This window comes from Aotus nancymaae, unplaced genomic scaffold (assembly GCF_030222135.1).
Source record: "Aotus nancymaae isolate 86718 unplaced genomic scaffold, 86718_ANA_hifiasm-v0.15.2.pri h1tg000003l, whole genome shotgun sequence".
Classification (NCBI taxonomy): Eukaryota; Metazoa; Chordata; class Mammalia; order Primates; family Aotidae; genus Aotus; species Aotus nancymaae.
The window spans coordinates 31,528,373-31,552,328 of NW_026988414.1; the positions used below are offsets into that span (position 1 = coordinate 31,528,373).

Here is a 23,956-nt window from a genome sequence, read left to right on the forward strand (position 1 = left end):
GTGAATATCTGGATTTGAGATAGACAGATCTTCACTCTGTTTTAGCAGGAAGCTAAAATTCTAGAAAATTCTTAGCCATTCTGTTTTTCCCATACTTTGTTGTCTCCTCTAGAACTCCTACATTGGACATCTCTATATATCATTTACACATGCAAATGACAGGGTTTTGAAACATTGAATCAATTTTAAATCATTAAAAATTAAATTATTTGTAAACTTTAGTATTTAGGGTATATATTACATGTTAAAAAATTAGTATCCGTGGTGTCATTCTAGATTTCTGATAACATAAAGATGAATTTGTTTCCTTAGTACCTTAGAATATCTATCTAAATTTAGTGCTAAATATATAGAAATTTCTCAAATACTTTTCACCTAATCCTAACCCATATTTTTAAGTTTTAGGACTTAATTTCTTTCTTGTCCATGCGTTGGAAAAAAATATAAATAATAACATAATTCATTAAAATGCATGAGTACATGGGACAAACAGTTGCTTTTAAAGTTTCTGTACTTAAGGGAAGTGCTTACCTACAATGAGCCTCTGAAGAGTACCCTTATCTCCATTAATGGCAGCAGCATGGACTTGTGATGCTAATGAGGAACCCGCAAAGAGCAGGTTCTCCGACTTGTTCATAGTCTTCTTAGCAACTGGAGGAACCTGAAACAATGATTCAGACAATAAGCGTATGCAGCAAACATTTCTGAAACCTGTCTCATCAGTTCCAAGTGGGTATTTTATAAATATGATTTACTAGAAATATTTGACTAGGATTAGAAAAACCTATAGTCCTGGCTGGAGGCAGTGGCTCATGACTTTAATACTAGCACTTCGGGACGCCAACACAGAAGGGTTGCTTGAAGCTAGAAGTTTGAGACCAGGCTGGGTAAGATAGTGAGGCTGTCTATCTTGACCTGTCTCAAAAAAAAAGGGGGGTGGGGGGAAGAAAAACAGCTACAGTCCTAGTCCTAGAATTGGCATTAGGTGGCAAATTAGGTGACCTTTGTACAAGTGGCTCATCTGTAAAATGGGAGGGTTAGGTCCTTCTTAGACCCTTCTTAGGGCTATCTGAGGAAAAAACAAAGACAATATTTAACATTAGGCACAGGGCTCAGGGTTACAGGGACAGAAGCAATATGATGCCACATAATCTAAGTTAATACAAGTAATATGATGCCACATAATATTAAACATTATAATTGATACTCGGAATAAAAGTGTGCCCAAGCCACAAAAACAGTATAACATAAACTTAATTGTGAAATCAGAATTAGCTGGATTTAAGCACTAAATTAACTTAAAAAAATTAATTAGGGCTGGGCATGGTGACTCATGTCTGTAATCCCAGCATTTTGGGAGGCCAAGACAGGCGAGAGAGGAAAATTTTTTGGGCCCAGGAGTTTCAGACCAGCCTGGGAAATACAGTCAGTACTCATTTCTAGAAATCCCATCCCCTCTCCTCCCTTCCCCTCTTTTCAAGACAAGGTCTTGCTCTGTTACCCAGGCTAAAGTGCAGTGGTATTCAATCTCAGCTCACTGCAGCCTCTGCCTCCAGGGCTCAAGCAATTCTCTTGCCTCAGCCTCCTCAGTAACTGGGACTATAGGCATGTGCCACTACACCCAACTAATTTTTGTATTTTTAGTAGAGACAGGGTTTTGCCATGTTGGCCAGGCTGGTCTCGAACTCCTGACCTCAAGTGATCCGCCCGCCTTGGCCTCCCAAAGTGCTGGGGTTACAGGAGTGAGCCACCATGCCCTGCCTACAAAAGGTTTTTTAAAATTGGCTGAGCACGATGGCACGTACTGTAATCCTAGCTACTCGGGAGGCTGAGGTGGGAGGATGGCTTGAACCTGAGAAACAGAATTTGCAGTGAGCTGAGATCACACCATTGCACTCCAGACAGGGCAACAGGGTGAGACCCTGTCTTAGAAAAAAACAAAAAAAATAGTTAAGGCCAGGTGTGGTGGCTCACGCCTGCAATCCCAGCATTCTGGAAGGCCAAGGCGGGTGGATCGTCTGAGGTCAGGAGTTTCAGACCAGCCTGGCCAACATGGCAAAACCCTGTCCCTACCAATTTCACTTTTTGTGGGAATGAGGGAAAGAACTAGGTGCCTTTTAATTTAGTACTTAGCCCGGTGTGATGGCACATGCCTGTAATCCCAGTTACTCAGGAGGCTGAGGCAGGAGACCTGCTTGAACCTGGGAGGTGGAGGTTGCAGTGAGCCAAGATCATGTCACTGCACTCTAGCTTGGGTGACAGAGCAAGACTCCATTTGAAAAATAAATCAGTTTAAAAAACTTTTTTAAAGAGACGGTTTCTTGCTATGTTACTCAGGCTGGAGGGCAGTGGCTATTCACAGGTGCAATCCCACTACAATCAGCACAGGAGTTCTGACTGGGACCAGTTCACTCCTCCTTAGGCAACCTGGTGGTCTCCCACTCCTGGGAGATCACCACATTGAGGCCAAACTTAAAGTGGACACTCAAATGGCATAATGCACTTCAGGCTGAAACTCTTGAGTTGAGTGATCCTCCTTACCTCAGCCACCTGAATAGCTGGGATTACAGACACGTGCCATCACACCTGGCTAAGTACTAAATCAAAAGGTACCTAGTTCTTTCCGTCATTCCCACAAAAAGTGAAATTTTTGTTCTCTCCTTGGTACACCAGGAAAATACACCTAGATTGAGGTCTTAACCATAAGATCTTACTTGGAACACGATATCACTAAGATGAACCATATTTCATTAAGGACAATTTTGTTCTGACTGGTAGTCTCATGGAGCTTATAAGAACCTTTCACCATATTGGTCGAGACCAGCCTGACTAATATGGTGAAACCCTGTCTCTACTAAAAATACAAAAATTAGCTGGGCTGTCGTGGTGTTCGCCTGTAATACTAGCTACTCAAGAGGCTGAGGTGGGAGAATCGCTTGAACCTGGGAATGGACAGAGGTTGCAGTGAGCCAAGATGGTGCCACTGCACTCCAGCCTGAGGACAGGAGACCCTGTCACAAAAAAGAAAAAAAACAATTATTAGCTGCATAGGAAGATAGTGAGATCCCTATCATAAGAGTGTTTAAGCAAGCAGAGGTTAGACTATGTCAGAAATGCAAGAATTCAAACATCTGATGGGAAGAAAAGAGGAATAGTTGCATCAACAATCTTAAACATCCTTCCTAAACCTAAGCTGCTTTATCAAAGTTCCAAGGCTGAATACCTACAAGCACTAGAGAGGTAACAACTGTTAGAAATGGAGGGAATCAGTAAACTTGAATCACAGTAAACTCAACACATGCACTTATCTAAAGGGAGCAGCTGTTAACCAGCTCCAGTTAATTGCTGCCACGAGGGTAGGCAAGTCCTTTTCTGATTTCATCAAAAAGCAGGTCATACCAATTTGTTACTCCTGGGGATCTGGGAGTTTTGTAAGATAAATTTATAACAGATGAGCTAGTATTTGTCTTGTCATCAACAAGGATTATTCGTTCATATTCTGCCCTAGAGAGAACATATTAATACTTTCTTAATTATGGCAAAGGACAGCTCTTTATGTCTTTATTTTGCTGACAATTTGAGTTAAGGTGCTGGCAGAAAATACGGAGGAAGAGGGTGTTGTGGGACACTTCAGTCATGTCTGAATGTTAACAGTCATGTCAGAAGAACCACTGTCACATGCAGAATTATATTAAGGTCACTTGAGAGAAGCTACAAAACAGAGGTGGAGGTAAAAACAAGGAAGGGGAGTAACTGCACTTGGGTTCTAGGTCCAGTTGTATTAATAATAAGCAGTGTGGCCAGGCACAATGGCTCACGCCTGTAATCCCAGCACTTTGGGAGGCCAAGGTGGGCAGATCACCTGAGGTTGGGAGTTCAAGACCAGCCTGACCAACATGGTGAAACCCTGTCTCTACTAAAAATACAAAATTAGCTGGGCATGGTGACACACGCCGTAATCTCAGCTACTCAGGAGGCTGAGGCAGGAGAATCCCTTGAACCCAGGAGGTGGAGGTTGCAGTAAGCCGAGATTGCACCACTGCACTCCAGGCTGGGCAACAAGAGCAAAACTCTGTCTCAAAATAATAATAATAAGCAGTGTGTCCTCAGGCTACATCAGCTTTTTGAGTTTCTGTAAAATGCAAAAATAATAAGGGTGGACCACGTTCACATTCATTCAACAAGCTGAGTGACAACTATGTGCTAGGCACTGTTCTGAATTCTAAGACCTGTCATTTTTGATTCTAAGTGAACAGAGTTTTAGGCACATCAGAACAACAAAAAAGTTATTTATATCTTTTGAAAAATACACTAAAAATGTAATCTCTGTTATATATATGTGTGTGTATATATATATGCATATATATACATATACTTTTTACTTCATAATCCTTAGCACTCAGCACAGTAACAGGTATATAGCTGGTACTCAGTAGATGTTTGTTGGATGAAAGATCACAGGCTGAGTGCTAAGTCCAAACAGTGAGCAGGATCAAAGTTTAAATAATGAGTTCACACTTATGAGTCTCTGCTCTTTTAAAATTTTCCATTTCAACTATCTTTGGGCTCTGTCAGGGACATGGACAAGAGATAGCAGCACTAGTGTAAGAATCAGCCAGCCTTGGTAAGAGTGTTGGTTCTGCCACTGTCTAATTTTGTCACCGTGAGAAACCCATTCTCTAGGGCGTTTTAAATAAAAAATGTATTTTTTTGCCTCTTTAAAAAATAAATCATTTTTAATAGATAAAAATCAAAACCATTCTGTTAAAGTGCTATAAAACACAAAAGTGTCATTATCCTTGCCTAATTATACAAGCCCATGTAATAAATGCTCTAATAATAATAACCGTACAATACTAGTGGTACTGCAGTCACACTCATAGGAAGAGTAATTCTGATTAGGACTAAAGGGTTGGTTGCTTGGGAAGTTCTCAGAGATGGTGACATTTAAGATAGCATTCCAGAGAGAGAACGGGGTAAGGCCATTCCAGGCAGCAGGAAAGCTGGAGCAAAGGCGGGGAGTAGGGAGAACCACAGAAGCACGGTGTGCCTCCTGGATACTAAGCAGAGATCATGTGGGCGCCTGGACCTCACTGAGTGTTTGCAGAAGATGCCGCAGAACTACCTGAGGCCAGGTGAAGATCCTCGACTGCTTGGCTAAGGAATTTCGTAATTATATTGGAGGAGCAATCCACGCCTTAGCAGCAATCACTCACGCAGAGTTTTCCAGTTTACGACGTGCTATCCCATCCCTTACCACATCTCCTCCTTACAGGAGCCCTCAGAGACAATTAGGGATAAGTCGCTGACCCGTTCAACTGAGGCCCCGAGTGGTGACTTCGACTTTATAATGCAGGAATTCGCGCAGAAAGAAGAGGCAGCGGGCGAGGAGGCCAATGATGGAGGCTCAGGCCACAACCCAGGCCAGGAGGGCCGTGAGTCTGCAGCAGAGGTCAAGGCGGTGCAGACCGATCGATCCTAGCCTCCCCAGCCAGACGCCCTCCTACTCACCCTCGCCTCCTCCAGGACTGACGTCCCGGGGACGGCTCCAGGAGGTGCGACCCGGACCGGGCCGCCCCTCTCGCGGGGCCGGGACACTACCCGAGGCAGGTCAGACCCCCACGGCGGTGAAGCTAGAGGAGCCCCCTCAGAAGGCCGCCCGAGGCTCTCGCCGCACAGTCTTCTGGGAATTGTAGTTCCCATCCTCCGTAGCACGGCATACACCCGCCCTCCGCCCTTCTATCCCACAGGACGCTGCGCGTAGAAGACTCGGTGGACCTGGGCCGAGAGCCCAGTGGGAAAGGGAGTTCTAGATGACCGACGACGTGCGGGGTGAGGCTAATACAGGACTACATTTCCCGAAGTGCTCCGAGGTGGGCAGGACCCGGAAGTGAGGGTGTGAGAGGCCTCTCTGGAAGTTGTCCCGGGTGTTTGCTGCTGGAGCTCGGGTCGAGAGGACGGGGTGCCTCTGCCGGGAGAATCCTCCGCTGCCGCCGGCTCCCGGAGCCCAGTCCTTTCCTAACCCAACCCAACCCAGCCTAGTCCCAGCCGCCAACGCCTGTCCCTGCCGCGGACCCCAGCGTTACCATGAATCCTGCCCTCTTCCTATCCTTACCCGACCTCAGATGCTCCCTGCTGCTCCTGGTGAGTGAGGGAGGGAATGACAGACCCATCGACAGACGCAGGAACGGCCTCCCGCCCTCGCCCAGGGGGAACATTGCTACCCCTGCCCCTGCTTTCCCTTTTTTTCCTCCACTCTTTTGGAGTGCACCCACCCCCGCTGCCTTTAGTCTCGCCATCCGTCTGTCTGCTTCCCAGGCGCGGGGTCCCCGAGGCCTGAGAAACCAGGGTCGGTGGAGAACCGGAGAATTAGCCCTGAGGGAGTGATACGTGGGAGGGTCACGGCGGAGGAGGTTCCCCTTCGCCCCTAAGTCCAGGGGTTTCATTTTCGAGGGCCAGTGGACCTGATGGTAGCTTGAATCGGAAGAGACCAAGCATAGACCTAGCGTTTCTTCCCACCCTCTCCATTTGGGAAGAATATGAGGTCGACAGGTGCTGGGGTTGTGTGAATCTCACTATAGATCCCTGAAGCGGTGCCCGGGTTGGCAGAGCCCTCTGTTGTGGCTTGATGCGATTGGTTGGGAACCCGGAACTGGAGACTGGTTTGGATTCCACTGGGAGAATAGTTTGAAGTGTGGAAGTTGTGGTTACCTGACAATCTCAGCTCAAGGCCTTCCTCACATCTTATTGCAACGTATTTCCTCACACCCTAATTCCCAAAGAAGCAGATTTCTTCTTCATTTCTTCTTATTTGAGAATGACCAGGTCTTCTATATACATATGCACTCATTGCTAACTGCCTAACCTGCTCAGCATCATCCCATCTTAAGAGAATCTTTCCCTAGTCCTTCTTGCTCCAGAGTACGTCTTGAGTATGCAGACTAAGTGATCCAGGCTTCAGGTCAAATTGAGACAAAAGTGAAGGACTAAAAACATATGGCAAAATGACATACATTTAATTGGGCTGTTATTATAATGTAATATTTGAAAATACTTTGTGGATTTTTAGAAATTCAGATTTAAACATTAAGAACTATTTTACAATTTAAGAAACAATTTAGTGACTCATATGAGGTTACATAGCTAGTTACAGGCAGAGCTGGGATTAGAAACAGGTCTGTTGACTTGCAGTGCTTATTCTGCCATATCCCATTAAATGTATACTGTTTGTGTTTGAAATAGTTCTCTCTATTCTCACTTGGACCTTTTCAGAAAAAGCACTATAAAATGCTAAATGGGATGTCAAAGTACTTTTGAGAACAAAAAGTTGTATATAAACATTGTAATATTAAATAATGTGTCTTATTGCCACTTATAAGTATACAAGAGTGTATGACTTCTGTATCAAGGAAAATATTATGTATAGTGCTGTTTCTTGGTGATTTCACTATACACTGATGCATTTTTCCTTCTAGAAGTATTAAAATAATACTGTTATTAGAGACCACTCTCTCCTTAAGAAGACTAGATACTAATCTTTTTCTTATCCACAAAATGGCTTGAGTTATGAATTGTGTGCTAGAAATTACTTTTAGGGTATCAAAAAATACAAAGGGCAAAAATCTTAAGACATTTGAAAGAAAAGTTGAGACACTGAACAGACAAACTATATCAGATGCACTTTCCTCAAATGGTATGTTTGGTTGTAAAGCTAAGTTATGAGGAAGAAATAATTTATTTTGAAATAACTCATGCTTTTTATAGGAAACTTAACCTTGTTAAATATGAGTTTTTTTGCAAATAGAATCTAGATTTAACTAAAATCTTAGCGTTTTGTATTTTTATCTTTCTAAGCAAATGGAATAGAAATCTAGAAAATATGTTAGAGAATACCTGTAGATATGAAAAGGCTGGAAAATAAAGCCCCAGAAAAGGTTTAATAAACTAGAATTACAGGTCAAACTCGATTCAGTTGGAATACAGTGTTTACCTAGTTTTAATACTCATATGCTGGTTAGCAAATATTTATAAAACATCCATCCTGTCTAATCACAACTTTGAATTGCTTACTTAATTGGTAATTCTGTCCTATTGATGGAATGTGCTTACTCAGTATTGCTGTTTAATAGTTTGTCCTCTTTGTTCCTCTATGTACTTTTTTCCTTCTCCTCCAACTTTCTCTCTCAGACCTCAAGTTTATTCCTTCTCGCATACAGATACAGCAAAGCCAAGTTCCCATTTAGCTGAGGTCATCATTTTTTCCTTAAATGGCCTCCTCTAAAAAGCTGTATATTCTCCTACTACAATAATTTTCTTCAGACACTTTATACCTCAACCCTAAAGAACTAGACCTGTTCAAATTTAGTGGTGTTCAAATAACAGCTGAAACATAATCCCAGACTTCTGGAGGCAAGTAGCTGTCTTTTCCCTGATCTCAAACATTTTGGAATATATCACTCTGCCACAAAGCAGAGTTACCTACCTCTGGATAGGTAACTAAACACAAAAGCTCAATGTGATAACTTTTTTTTCCTGAGCTTTTATATATATTTTTAATTTGCATATGTATAGATTTTTATTTACATATATTTAGATAGAAACATAGACTTAATTAGCCCTTTTCTGCTTATCTTCCTATCTAAGGTGGGTTTATTCAGGATTTTCCCTTGGGAAAATCAGTAAGGGGGATAAAAATCTTGCCAGTTCTTCCGGCACTGTTTGTGTACAAGTTTTGAAAAGTCAAGATAAGAGAAATAAAACTAAGTTGGAAAGAAGTTGTCTCATGTACCCTAAGTAACCTCTTCTGTAGTTCAGATTTGTAGCATTCCAGTCCAGTTGTTTTATTGAAGATGTGCTCTCATTAATCTCTTGATAATTATGTTTATAGATCACGATTGTTACTAGTCCTTAAGGGTTTTGCATTGTTGTTCTTGGTTCAGTATGTATAGGAAGTCAAGAAAAGTTTGCTTAGTTTAGGAAGCTGTATAAATTAGAGAGCTAAGTAAACATTTATTTAATCGTTAGATGTACCTTAAAAATAAGCACAGTAGAATTCAGATATGTCAGTTTTATCCTTTAATGTTAATAGTATATGCAGATTCCAGTCTTCAAGAGGAGTACTTTTGGAGGCATGCAGTTTGATTGATAACTAGGTGAGTTTTGTTTATCCTGTTAATTTAACTTGCCCTAGATAAGTAGTTTACAAAGCCTGGCTGCTCATTAGAATCATATGTGGCAGTTTTAATGATGTCTGAGCCCTGTACTAGGTCAGTTACATCTGTGGCCCCAGAAATTAGTTAAAAAAAAAAAATTCCCAGTTGACATACTAAAGTGTGTCCCTCTAAAAGGTAAGAATTAAACAAAAACCACAATGCCATTATCACATCTAGAAAAATTGACAAATTTCTTCATATCATCAACCATCTGGGCAGTTTTTGGGTTTTCCTGATTGTTTCCTTTTTTTTTTTAATTATTCAAAGCAAGGGCTATATAAAATTCATGTATTCCAATTGGTTCATATGCCGCTTATAAAACTTTTTAAATCCATAGGTTCTCTCTCCATCTCAACATTTTCCTTGTAATTTGTTTAGGAAACTGATCCTCTGTCTTGTAGCATTTGCCACATTCTGGATGTTGCTGATTGCATCCTTGTTGTCGGGTTTTATGTTTCTCTGTTTCTTGTGTTTCCTATACGTTTGTAATTCAATTTATGTGATCTTAATCACCAACTGCATATATATTGTTAGGCTGATTTGTTTCATTTATCTTTTAATTTTTAGTTTTAAAAAATTTGCCTTTTATTTTATAATGATATAAAATCTGCTTCCAAAGCCAAATCTATAAAGCTAACTATATTTGTATAAGGCTAATTTCTGTTTGTCTCTCTTACTGTCTTATCTCCCTCCTAATAACACTTTTTTCCCCCAAGACAAAGCGTAGCTCTGTCACCCAGGCTGGAGTGCAGTGGAATGATCACAGCTCACTGCAGCCTCAATCTCTGAGGCGGAAGCAATCCTCCCACCTCAGCCTCCCGAGTAGCTGGGACTATGGGACTACAGGTGTGTGCTATCACACCTGGCTATTTTTTTTTTTTTTTTTGGTTTTTGTAGACACAGAGTTTTTACTATGTTGCCCAGGCTGATCTTGAACTCCTGGCTCAACTGATCTGCCTGCCTTCCAAAGCACTGGGATTATGGGGATGAACTACTGTGCCAGGCCTAGGAAAAAACTTTTTTTTTTTTTTTTTTGGAGACAGAGTCTCACTCTGTCACCCAGGCTGGAGTGCAGTGGCACCAACTTGACTCACTGCAACCTCTGCTTCCTGGGTTCAAGTGATTCTCCTGCCTCAGCCTTCCCAGTAGCTGAAATTACAGGTACCCACCACCACACCTGGCAAATTTTTATATTTTTAGTAGAAATGGAGTTTTACCACATTGGCCAGGCTGTTCTCAAACTCCTGACCTCAGTTGATACACCTGCCTTGGCCTCCCAGTGTGCTGCAATTACAGCCTGGAAAACTTTTTTAAAAATTTCTTCAATTTTATGTTCCTTTCTTCCTTTTTTTTTCTTTTTTTAATGTGCAGGCTATTTGTATTTATGTGTATATTTGTTTCTCTCTCCCCTTGGAGAGAGAAATTGTAGCATATTAGTCACACTTTTTCCCACTTTTTTTTTAACTTAAAATTTTATTCGAGAGATGGGGATAGAAATTTTGCCTGTTTCTTTTTGACTGCTATGCTTCACTGGATACATGCCAATTCACTGTTGTTACCATTCTTTTGCTATTACAAATAATTCTGCAAACAATAGCTTGTGCTTACATAATTTTGATAGTATATCTTTGAGATATACTATACTTCTGTACTAGAAGTTGCTAGGCAAAAGGTAAATGTATATATAGCTTTGTAGGTGTTGCTATATATTTTAAATTACTCTCTGTATAGGGGTTGTGCCATTTAATGATCTCACCAACAATGTAATAGTTTCCCTCTAGCCTTGGTAAAAAGGTATAATGTCAAATTATTGGGTATTTGTCAGTCTGATGAGTGAGAAGTGGTATCTCAATGTATTTTAATTTGCCTCTCTTTAATATGAGTGTAAATTGCCTCTCTTTAATATGAGCTTCTTAAAGTCATTTGCATTTGTTTTTGTGTGAACTGTCTTCCTGTCTAGCCTGGTTTTTTGTGGAATTGTTGGTCTTCTATTTCTAGACTGTACAGACACACACAAAGTTCTTTTTTTTTTTTCTTCTGACAAGGTCTTGCTGTGTAGCCCAAGCTGGAGTGCAGTGGCCTGATCTTGGCTCACTATAGCCTCAACCTCCCAGGTCACGTGATCCTCCCACCTCAGCCTCCCAAGTAGCTGGGACTACAGGCACAAGCCACCACGCCCAGCTAATTTTTGTATTTTTAGTTGAGATGGGGTTTTGCCATGTTACCAAGGCTAGACTCTAGCCATCCACCTGCCTTGGCCTCCCAAAGTGCTGGGATTATAGGCCTGAGCCACTGTGCCCAGCCCACACAGAGTACTTAACCCTTTATATCCTTAGTTGATTCTGTGTTGATGCTCACAGAATTGAGAAGCACTGGAATAAACAACCATATGTGAATTTAGTCATATGTCTGATAGGTTAAAATTTGTAATAGCCTTGGAGATGTTTAATTGCTTATAGTTACTGAAAATTTTTTCTAAACTGTGCTATGATTTTTAATAGTTTTATAGTAGCTCAACCTTTAAATGCACTATAACTTACTTCATTATTAAGACATTTGGTTACTGGTTATTTCCAGTTTTTCAAAGTTATTAAAAAAATGTACAAAAGGTATGCATACAATAATGTTCACTGCAAATGTCCAGATACATCCTCAGGATACTTTTCTAGAATTATAGTTTTTGGGTTATATGGTATTTCTTATTTTTAGAATTTCTGCTACGTTGTACTAAATTGCCCTACTGAAAGTTTGTGCCAATGTGTATTCCTACTAACAGTGTGTGAATATGCCCACTTCCTCACACTCTCATCAACAGTGGGTGTTTTTGTAATCTGTGCCAATTTAGTAGACCAAAAATGGTATCTCAATTTAAATTTACATTTCTTTGATTACAACCAGAGTCGAATATTTTTTTCATACTTATCGATAATTTGTGTTTTTGTCTGCATGTTTGTGTTATGTGTTCATGTTACGTGTCTTTTTTTGTGTGTGTCTTCTTTTCAAAAAACTGCTTACTCTTTTTCTAGTAATTCAGAATAACTCTACTCACAAGATAGAGTTTAAGAACAATGGAAGATATTATTCTTTTGTCTATCCATTAGTTTCTATTCAGAAGGCAGTGTAATATGAAAGTAGATGTCATGGCATCTATATATGTGTAAGTTCCAACTCTTCCATTTACTTAACCATTGTAACCTTGGTTAAATTACCTATTTTTCTTGTCTATAAGGTAAGCACATGGATTTGATGATTCAGTGATTCTTTGTGTAGTCTGCCTTATTTTCAAGATAGACTACAAAAGAATATTCATTTAGCTCCTGATTATAGACTTATTTGATTGGATAGTTCCTTTAAAAATCTGCTAGCTTGTCAGCATGTTGCAAGAGTGAACGGGGCATGCTTAGCATGCTTTGGTCACAGCTTTTCTGATATTGACTGTTGCTGTGCTCTATTTCTTCTAACCCAGGAAGTGATTAAAAACAGTTTGACATTTTGCAACATTTACTGATTTTTAGCCTAACTTTGATTCCATAGAGAGGAACTTATCTGTGGCTCAGGCTGCAGGAACTTAATCTGTATCTTTGTTATTATTTTTCTTCTCTATCATTTGAAAGCCTATTTGCAATCTGCTATCGAGGAGAAAAAAAAATTATTGAGATGCATATCATGCCTTCAAGAAATGAGTAATTCAAATAAGGAGAGAAGATATATGTGTAAATAATTAGAATATCAAAAGGAAAGTAATGGATGCCAAAGGTATTTGTAGAAGTGGGTTATAAATCCTGCTACTCAGAAGGGTGGTTGTGAGCCCAGGCATCAGCATCATGTGAGACCTTTTAGATCACCTCACCTCAGACCTACTGAATCAGAACCTACACTTTAAGAACTTATATACCCAGGTGATTCATATGCACATAAAAGTTTGAGAAGTACTGCTATGGATGTGTGGAAGAAACAAATTATTTCTCAGTGGAGGAATCAGAGTAGTCTTAGAAAAAGATGAATTTGAATATTTCTTTGAATAGTTAAATGAATCAGCCTATTTTCAGTCCTGAATGGAATGAAGGGCTGTGCCTTTCAATACTGTATTAAATCTTTTATATCAATTGAATATCTGTTTTTTTTTTTTTTTTTAATTGTTTTGTTTTTAAGAAGTCATCTTGTCTGATTGGCTAGCATGGCCAGATGTTAGAATTGGTTCCAAAGAAGCTGGCAAAGCCTTGGCCAGCTTCATTAAAACAGTTTGTTATCAACTTAGCAAAAATAAAAATCATGTTCTTTAGTGGATTCTAACTAGCATTGAAATAAGTTCATTCAAGGAGGGAGAGGAATACAATGCCACTTTGAAGAAGTCTCTTCTGTAATGCTGTGGATCTTGATTCTGTCCTTGTAAAGAATGAAATTAAATTCTAAATGCTTTGGGAATCCTTGGTGATATTGTAGTCACCACATTCATCTCTGCAATTCCTACAACCCTGAGATTTTTCATCATTGTGTAGAACTTTGAGCGTTATATTGGACTCTAATTTTAAGTTACCTGAATTTGTAGACACAAGCATTATAATATAGTAGAGAAAAGCAGAAGAAAACCATCTCAGAAAAACATTGTAGTCTTATTTGAGCTAAAGAAAACTGTAGGCTGAGTAGTATAATGCCAATACTTTTTCCGTTTCTTCTTTATTACAGTCTGGTGGTGGGAACTTTGGTGAGTGGATTTAATTAAGAGACTTTAGAAAAAGGTTGTTAGGTCATGCTTGACATTCTTCTGGGAAAAATTTGTAAAAATTTTAAAAAAGAAAAAAGGTCATTAGGAATATAGATTATGAATGCGTCTACAAAATAAAATGTTAGAGTTAAAAATTGTTGTCCTATAGAGAAGATGCACTCATATTTACAAGACTGCTGTTTAGCTGTTTTGTGGTTTTTTTTTGAAATGAAGTTTCACTGTTGGCAGGCTGGAGTGCAGTGGCATGATCTTGGCTCACTGCAGCCTCTGCCTCCCTGGTTCTAGCAATTCTCCTGCCTCAGCCTCCCAGGTAGCTGGGATTACAGGCACCTGCTACCATGCCCAGCTAATTTTTGTATTTTTAGTACTGAAGGGGTTTCACCATGTTGGCCAGGGTGGTCTCAAACTCCTGACCTCAGGTTATCTGCCCACCTCAGCCTCCCAAAGTGCTAGGATTATAGGTGTGAGCCACTGTGCCAGCCCTGTTTTGTTGTATTTGAAGTTTTAAATAATGTAGGGGGAAATGCCAGCTTTTAAAAATTGCCAATACATCATTGAAGTTTATTTCCTTGCTTATGGAACAGCTTCAGGTGTAAGATATGTATTGTTATTTGGCATTACCTTGAGAGAAGAAACCTGCACATTTTCAGTTCCTTTGACTTATTACTGGAGTTCTGACCCGAGTACAGTAAAATGTCAGCCAGTGATAAGCTCACACTCTTATAATGATTTAACCTCTGAAAGGGCTGAGAATAAAGAAGAGCTACTTTTTTTTTGCTAGTCAAAATGATTTCTTAGAAAACAGCTATTCAAATGGACTCATTCCCCAAGCTTTCTAAATAGCAGAAATTTTTAGTATAGGAATGGATACTATTTCTAACAGGAAGTCTTGTAGTCTGCTAACAACAAAAGTACTACAATGTTGTAAAATACTTAGTTCTTTGTTAGTTTAACCTTTGAATGAAATGAACAATTTCAGAAACTCTTAATTTTTCTGTAGAGTTACAGTAGTCTCTCCTCATCCACAGGAAATATGTTCCAAGATGCTCAGTAGATGCCTGAAATTGTGGATTATACTGAACCCTACGTATACTGTGTTTTTTCTTATGCATACATACCTATGATAAAGTTTCCTTTATAAATCAGACACCATAAGAGATCTGCAATAGTAACTAATAATAAAATATACTGTTCAAAGTTTCATAATATAAGATTCATTCTTAACCTAGATCTCAGCCACCTCAGCATATGATGATTTATTTTCTTTCCATATAACGTCAGGAGCTTTCATCTTTTCACTTAAGGAAGCTCTTTATGGCTTCTCTTTGGCATATCTTTTTTTTTTTTTTTTGAGATGGAGTCTCACTCTGTTGCATAGGCTGGAGTGTGTGGCGTGATCTTGGCTTGCTGCAACCTCCGCCTCCTGGGTTCAAGCGATTCTTCTGCCTCAGCCTCCCAAGTAGCTAGGATTACAGGCGTCCGCCACTATGACCAGCTAATTTTTGTATTTCTGGTAGAGATGGGGATTTGCCATGTTGGCCAGGCTGCTCTTGAACTCCTGATCTCAGGTGATCTATCTGCCCTGGCCTCCCAAAGTGCTGGGATTACAGGCTTGAGCCATTGGGGCATGTCTTAATTGCCAGTATCACTACTCTTGCACTTTGCAGCAATTATTAAGTAAAGTAAGGGTTTCTTGAACACAGTATTGTGATTCCAGTACCACTACAGTTGATAAGGGATGGGTTGTGTCTACAGTGGGGATATGCTGGACAAAAGGATGATTCACATCCCACTTAATCTGAAGCAACCTGGCGTGAGATTTCATCACACTACTTAGAACTGCATGCAATTTAAAACTTATAAAGTGTTTATTTCTGGAATTTTCCACTTAATGTTTTCAGATCATGGTTGGATAAAAGGAACTAATTAAAAGACTGTGCTACGTTTTTAAAGCACATATTCTTATTTGTTTCAGAAATCATCCAGTTTGTTTATTTGTACCTATACTCTGGTTTTAGGATGTCTTCTAGAAGATTCAAAGTATTTTTTTCTTTTAATGATAACTTGACTATATATAAACTAAAGAGAAAACATTTAGAAGAATGTTTAGGGATCAGGGATTTGGGTCGAAATCTTGGCTCTGCTACTCACCACCCCTGTTTCTTCTTAAGATCTCTATCTTCCTATTAACTTCTGAAGAATAATACTGGTATTATGTCTGACTCCTAAATGGTGTTGTTACTCCATGCTACTATTACGATTTTATGTAAAAAGAAAGTGGCAAAATTATCACTTTTTCCTCATTCTTAGATCTGTTTCTAGTACAGTGCCTTATCACAGATTAAGTGCTCAGTAATTTTTTTTTTTTTTTTTCCGGAGTCTCGCTCTGTCACCCAGGCTGGCGTGTAGTGGCCCGATTTTGGCTCACTGCAACCTCTGCCTCCCAGGTTCAGCGATTCTCCTGCCTCAGCCTCCCGAATAACTGGAACAACAGGCGTGTGCCACCACACCTGGCTAATTTTTCTCTTTCTTTTTTTTTTTTTGAGGTGGAGTCTTGCTCTGTTGCCCAGGCTGGAATGCAGTAGCACGATCTCAGCTCACTGCAACCTCCTACTCCCTGGTTCAAGGGATTTCTGCCTCAGCCTCCTGAGTAGCTGGAATTACAGGCATGCACCACCACACCCAGCTAATTTTTGTATTTTTAGTAGAGATGGGGTTTCATCATGTTGGCCAGGATGATCTTGATCTGACCTCATAATCCACCTGCCTTGGCCTCCCAAAATGCTGAGATTACAGATGTGAGCCACCATGCCTGGCCGCCTGGCTAATTTTTATATATTTTTTTAGTAGAGACGGAGTTTCGCCATATTGGCCAGGCTAGTCTCGAACTCCTGACCTCGTGATCTGCCTGCCTCGGCCTCCCAAAGTGCTGGGATTATAGGTGTGCGCCTAGCCGCCTAATTTTTATATTTTTTTTTAGTAGAGACGGAATTTCGCCATATTGGCCAGGCTGGTCTCAAACTCCTGACCTTGTGATCCACCTCCCTTGGCCTCCCAAAGTGCTGGGACTACAGGTGTGAGCCACCATGTCCAGCCAATAACAATTTAAGTACTGTGAAAAAAGAAAAGGTAGAGCTGACGTGAGGAGGATAGGGAGTATATTAGGGGAGCTGTAGTTTGTTAGCATCCCTGGACAAGGGAGCCTTGAAGCAAGTGAGGGAGTTAGTCATTTGGATTTCCTGGAGGAAGAGCCTTCCAGGCAGGGCCATTAGTCAGTGCAAAGCTCCTAATGTGAGAGTGTCCCAGGCATATTCAAGAAATAGCAAGGAGAGCAGTGTGGTTATCATATAGTCAATAAGACATAGCATATTGGAAGATGAAGTCATATAGCTAAAACATATTTTGCAGAACTGTACTTACCCTATGTATGTTGTTTACAGATGCTGTTTTTCTTTTATTTTTTAAAAATTGCTGATCTGACTCAGTAGGGAAGAACTTCTAAGTGGGTGGCTGATATTGCTGATCTCTTCAGCCTGGCCCCATTTGCCTCTGTTGAGAGTAGCCTTGATTGTTTTGATTCTCTGTGTGTTACGGGAGTGGTCCCAACTTGCAGTGTGAAAAATACTGTTGTTGTAACTTAAAATGTTAAACCAAAATATTTCTTGACATATGTTTTGATTCCCAAAAGTGGTATCACTTTCATGGTACAGAAAAGCAGAATGAAGAAAAAAATGCATACATTAACTACTGATAACATTTTAGTGTATTTCTTTTCAGTTTTGTTCTGTGCATATTTGTATGGATTTTTAATAGTATGTGTATATTTTGAACAATGTAAGATTGGGCCCTTTTTGTTTAATCCTGGTATAGAGTGGTAGACTACTGATTCATAGAAATATAGAAAGAAAAGATACCCACATGTGTAGATGTATTCTATCAGTCGGAAATAACTCCTAGCTTGACCACTTAGATTCAAAAAGTTATTTAACCTTTCTGAGTTTACATTTTCTCACACATCAGAGATAAAGACCTCTCCCGCTTAGTTCTGGGGTAACAAATGAGACTGTGAATGCGTCTGTAGCACATTATAGAGACCTAAACTTTTCTGGGTTTTGCCATATAGTAGGTGCTCCATAAGTGTTAAGATGAGGGACTGAGTGAATGAATAAATGACTAAATAGATATCCTTTTTTTGAAACTTTCAAGTTGTCTGCCCAATGCTATTAAAATTGTGTGCACTGATGTAATGAGTTCACATGATCAGCTTCTATCCATGTGGTCTGTGGTCATCTTATCCAAATAATTACATTGTCATTATACCAACAAAACAGCTTAAAAATGTGACTGTAAAGTGAATAAGTTATCAGCTAAGCTCTGTTTTATAACTGTATTTTAATTATATAAATTTTTATACATAAATTTTTTATATTTTGAAAAAAGCTTATGGAGGCAGTTATGTTTTGTTGTATAGTCCATTGGTTTTAGAATTAAAGGAGATCAGGGTTTGAATCCTGTTCTACCATTAGTTTGGTCAAGTCACTTCACTTATTTGAATCTTATTCATTTAATGAATAGTTTTCCTTTTACTATATGCCAGAGACTGTAAAGTTCTTCTTTTTTTTTTTTTCATTTATAAAATAGGGATAATATTCCTACTTCAGGTTCAGAGTTGCTGTGATGATTTAAAGAGATAATATGCGTGTTTGTAAACTGTAAATAGAAGATACTATTAGGTTAAAATATTTGTGCAGGCTTCAAACGTATGTTTGTTATGTGGATTCTTTCCCCAGAAAGCTAGGTATGCAATATATTTCCCTTTCAGGGAGAGTTGATCAATTATGGAAGTAGTTCTATGGTCTGGATTTCTAGGATAACTGACCATATTAGAAGGTAGAGTGACTTTGAAGCCAGAGACCTGCTTCATTCCTAGCTCCCTTTCTTTTTAGCTGTTGTGAGAGTAGGTAAATTTCTTTATCCTTTTGAGTATCAATTTTTCTAAAAGTGGGAATAATTATTCTGCAAGATTGTAAGATTAAGATATAATATATATGAAGGACTGCATGATGTCTGGCATGTAGAAGATATTTGTTTGTAAGGTAATAGTAGACAAGGAAAGGTTGTTAAGTGAATGGAGTCATTGTGAAATGCAGAAAACACCTTAGAAGAGGATAGTGCTTAACATCATCCTTCTCTGATTGTGTTATCTTTTGACCCTCTGAAATGAGTAAATGGGTGAGGCTTTTAATTTTAAAAGTCTAAGTCTAAATATTAGTGGTTTCTTAAAGTGTTTATTAACTTGTCTCTTTCCTTTGGTAAGTTATGGCATAGTCTTAACAAAATAGTGACAAATATAATTATTATTGATAGAAATAAAAATCTAACTGGATATGCATTTCAGCTTTTAAATCAAAAGCAAATAAATTCCTGTAAGTGGTATAAATGAAAGTGTGAAAAAATGCTTTATGCCCTGCCGTTTGAAAGGTATCATTTGCTCCACATAGAAAAACATTGTTTCTATTACCTTGAACATTCAAAATTATTCAAAAAATATATCTCTGACTGTTGTAATTGGCTAGGTATATGGAAAATGATGATGATTCTTTAGAAATATATAATCTTTCTTTAGTTGAATTTAGTAAGGGAAGAGTAGATTATACTGCAGATTTATTGTTACTAAAAGAAAAAAGTTCTGTTTAAGTGTGGAAAGTTTTTTTTTTTTTTTTTTTTTTGAGAGGAAGTTTTGCTCTTGTTGCCCAGGCTGAAGTGCAGTGGCGTGATCTCAGCTCACTGCAGCCTCTGCCTCCCAGGTTCAAGCAGTTCTCCTGCCTCAGCTTCCCAGGTAGCTGAGATTACAGGCATGGACTACCATGCCCAGCTAATTTTCTATTTTTAGTAGAGACAAGGTTTCATCATGTTGGCCAGGCTGGTCTCGAACTCCTAATCTCAGGTGATCTACCTACCTTGGCCTCCCAAAGTGCCGGGATTACAGGCGTGAGCCACTACACCTGTCCAGTGTGGAAGATTTCAAATTGCTAGTTAATGTAGTTTCATTTGCTCCTGTAAGCTTAACTTACATACACCATAGTTACCATAGTTCTGTGGTCTGGAATATTGCTTCTATTGGAGTATAAAGTTTTTTACACAGAAGCATATATAATATTTACTACTTTCAGTAAGTTTTGGCCCTTAAGCTTAATCTATTTATAGACTTGATGAAAATGGGAGATTTAACAAATCTATTTAAATTTAGATACTATAATGAAGGTATTTGATGAGAACCTGTTGGCAGATGAGATAGATTATGATGGATATTTTAATTTGGATCAAGAAAAGCTCATTATATGGTCTAGCTTTTCCGATCTCATTAATAGTTACACATATACCTCCCATTGGAAAGATGCGGAATTGGTTAAAAGAGAAGGGTAAATTGTATCTTCCAGTCTACAATATAAGTAAAATTATAAAGACTTCCTTGATACACACTAGTTATTGTCTTGAATAAAAAATGCTTTAAAATATATAGTAGCATAAACCCTTAATAAATTTTAGTAGCTTTTAATTATGAGAAGTATCCAATATCCTGTAGCAAAATAATCAGAGGGTTCTGTTTTTCTTCTTCATTTGTACCATGAGGCAAGAGAAACCACCTGGCCAGTATGACTGAAGTAGCTAATTGTGGTAAAGCTATTGTGTTTGTTGCCTTAGCTTTTTGTGTTTGATGCCTTTCTTAATTTACTTTATTTGGGGACTACCCATTTCGACAGTAGTATCTAGTGTCTCTAGATCATCTTTAGCTCTTCTGGTGCAAAATGGATTGTGGTATTTAAGAAAATAAGCAGAGAGCTTTTCCATAGTTCCTTATGATTTTGTAAGAGTCTGTCACTTATTTTTGAACATTACTTTGAAGCATTAGTTAAGAAATATTCTGGAATATTGTAAAAGTAGGATAAGAGATGTTTTCTTAATGGCTTTAAATGCACTTTGCTCAGGTTGTTTAAATGGTTTTTAGTTTAAAGAAGGAACAAGCGTGTCTTCAGGGCACAATTTCTTTTAAGAGAAATATGGACTCTTGTATTATTATCAGTTTATTAACCCATTGTCAGGTACTGAAGTAATTCATATCAGTCAGATATTTTAGCTAATTAAAACCAATACCGTTAAAGCAAAACAAATTTGGTTGGAAATCATTTAAAAGTATACACAGTCATCCTCTTTATGTTTAGGTCCTGAAACGGTATTTGTTAATGCCCTTGTGCATAAATCCGGAGTGGCACATCATACAAGCGTTGGCTAATTTTATCTGTTGGTGACAGGCAGAGTCAATGTGGTTTTGCTTCATTTGCATCTGTGAAAACTTTTAAGTGTATAGATAGAAAGACTAAGTAGAAGAAGAGCCTGTTGTCTGACATGCTGGAAGCTATCATACGTGATTTAACTTTTTTTAAGTGATTATGATGTATTCCTTAGGTTACAGTAGCTTCCTAATCACAAATTATAATATCCTTTGGTAAATCTTCTACTGTAAAACTCTTAGAGCATTTTATACTGTTAACTACCTCATTCTTCTCCGATACGCTGTTTTCTCTGGTTCTTTCATGCTCCAGTAGTTCTCTCTTTCTCTCTCTCCCTCTCTCTCTCTCTCTCTGTATCTGGCTTTTTTCTCTTGCTTTTGCACTGGGTGGAGAAAGGGAAAAATATCTACATTTAAGGGACAGAAGACAGTAAGGAGATAAATGTGGATACTCTCTAATGTACTATCTTAGAGCTTTTTTCCCTTCCCATTGCATCTTGATATCCAGACATTTTAATTCATATATGCTATTCAGTTTCACTATTGCATCTCTATAGGTTGGAGTAGCTGGGAACCTGCTACTGCTTTTATTAGTGCCTTGGGCAGTGTTACTCTCTTGGTCCATTAGTCCTGGGTATAAAAGGTAGTGAAACACAATTTCCAAATTTCACATGCTAGTTGGTAGAAGGTATCTCATCTTCTGACAGCTATTTTCTCATTGACTGGAGCAAGGCATGCAGTACTGAAATTGAAGTAGATCTGGGACTGCACAGATATTCTTTTCTCTCAAATAGTCTTCCCTTTCAGTTCTCAGTCACCTAGGTTTGAAGTCTTACGCTTTTTGACTTATTGTACCTTCAGCTCTTCTCATGGCTTCTTATTTTTTGCTATAGGTGATATCAACCCCCCATCTGACTTTTGGTGATCTATTTTATATATACCTTGCTTTTTTCCTTTAATAATGTATTTTGGAGATCTTCCCATTAGTATGTAGAGAATGTCCTCATTTTTATTTTCTTAGTGGCATAGAATTCCATTGTATTGCTGCATTATAATTTATCTACTCTCCACTTGAATATTCAGGTTGTTTCCAATCTTTTGCTATTACAAATAATATTACAGTGAATAACATTATATGTTCATCAACTTTGTTCATTTTTTTTTTAATTGGGAGATTGTCTTTTCCTTACCCATTTCCAGGAGCTTTTTCTATTTTAGGGAAATTATTCTTTTTATATGTTTTCTCAGTTTCTTTTCTCTTGTTCATTCTTTCTGTTCTTTTGTATAAAAAGTGTGCTTGTGTTGTGGTTTAATCAATCTTTTATGGCTTTGGGTTATGATTCATAATTATAAATGTATTCCCTATTCCAAGATTTGAAAGTAATTCTCATGTATATTTTGTTTTTTGGCTACTTTTGTGGTTTCATTGGAAATATGTAAATCTTTAGATTTATTTGACGTATATTCTCATGAGGATTTAGAGCATGTTCTTTAATATACAGTGATTCACCTATGGGGACCTGACAAAGGCTCCAAACAGCATCCTTATCTTCCACTGACACCTCAAGCACCATTGGATCTGCTGGGGTATATGGCCCAAGTGGCAGAGCAGCTTGCACAGCAGCCTGGACCTGTTGCAGAACCTTCTCCTGTTCTGGACTCCACTCAAAACTGGCAGCCTTTGGGTCACTCGATAAGTGGGCTGGAGTAACATATCCAAATGAGGAATGTGTTGCCTCCAGAATCCAAATAGGCCCTCTAGGCATTGTGTTTGTTTCTTGGTTGTAGGAGGGGCCAAATGCAGCAATTTATCCTTTACCTTAGAAGGCATATCTCGACAGGCCACTGGAACCCTAGAAATTACTGAGGTAGAAGTTCTCTGAATTTTAGTTGGATTTGTTTCCCATCCTCTAGCATGCAGATGTCTCACCAATAAATCAAGTGTGTTTGCTAATTCTTGCTCACTGGATCCAGTTAACATAATGTCATCAATATAATGGACCAGTGTGATATCTTATGGAAGCGAAAAGTGATCAAGGTCTCTTTGAATAAGATTATGACACAAAGCCAGAGAGTTGATATACCCCCGAGATAGGACAGTAGAGGTATTGCCAGCTGAAGGCAAATTGTTTCTGGTGGGCCTTATGAACAGGAATGGAGAAAAAAGCATTTGTCAAATGAATGGCTGTATACCAGGTACCTCGAGATGTGTTAATTTGCTCAAGCAATGAAACCACATCTGGTACAGCAACTGCAGTTGGAATCACTGTAAGGCCGGCTGCCTCACTGAAGAGCCAAATGGACACACTTATCTCTCTGTGCTGGCTCCCCACACCTGCTCCTATCTAGTTTCTCCATGCAGGCTCCACATGCCCACTCCTGCATTCCTCACTCAACCCTTTCAAAATTTAAAAAGCCCGCGGAAGATTTGTCCAATGGCAGTTTAACATTAACCTCCCCAGCCAGTCAGCCTACCAATGAAACTGTCTGCTCTTTGTTTCCCTAACAATCAATCAAATCTCCTTACCAATGAAACTGTCTGCTCTTTGTTTCCCAATGACCAATCAACTACCTCCACTTCTTATAAAACCCCACACCCTGAGAAGCCCATTGCGACTTTTCTGGCCCCTTCCTGGACCACAGAACCTCGCCCGGGAGCTGAATAAATTGGATTCTCATTTTTTCTCACTGGCCTCAGTTGCCTCATTTTAACTCGGCAATATACCT

General features: G+C 39.0%; 2 protein-coding genes across 3 annotated transcripts in view; one reads left to right on the forward strand and one right to left on the reverse strand.

Moving 5' to 3' along the window:
• Positions 1-5,605, reverse strand: part of INVS (inversin) — a 188,056-nt gene extending 182,451 nt beyond the window's left edge. For both annotated transcript variants that reach the window (XM_012437549.2, XM_021674241.2), the window contains exons 1-2: positions 5,512-5,605; positions 532-661 (exon numbers count right to left, since the gene is read on the reverse strand). In XM_012437549.2, the coding sequence (XP_012292972.2) occupies positions 532-637 (106 nt within the window). In that variant the 5' untranslated portion in view covers positions 638-661; positions 5,512-5,605. The remainder of the gene's footprint in view (positions 1-531; positions 662-5,511) is intronic.
• Positions 5,606-5,877: 272 nt separating this feature from the next.
• ERP44 (endoplasmic reticulum protein 44) overlaps positions 5,878-23,956 on the forward strand; it is a 94,992-nt gene continuing 76,913 nt past the window's right edge. The window contains exon 1 of the mRNA XM_012437544.3: positions 5,878-6,144. Within this exon, the coding sequence (XP_012292967.1) occupies positions 6,088-6,144 (57 nt within the window). The 5' untranslated portion in view covers positions 5,878-6,087. The remainder of the gene's footprint in view (positions 6,145-23,956) is intronic.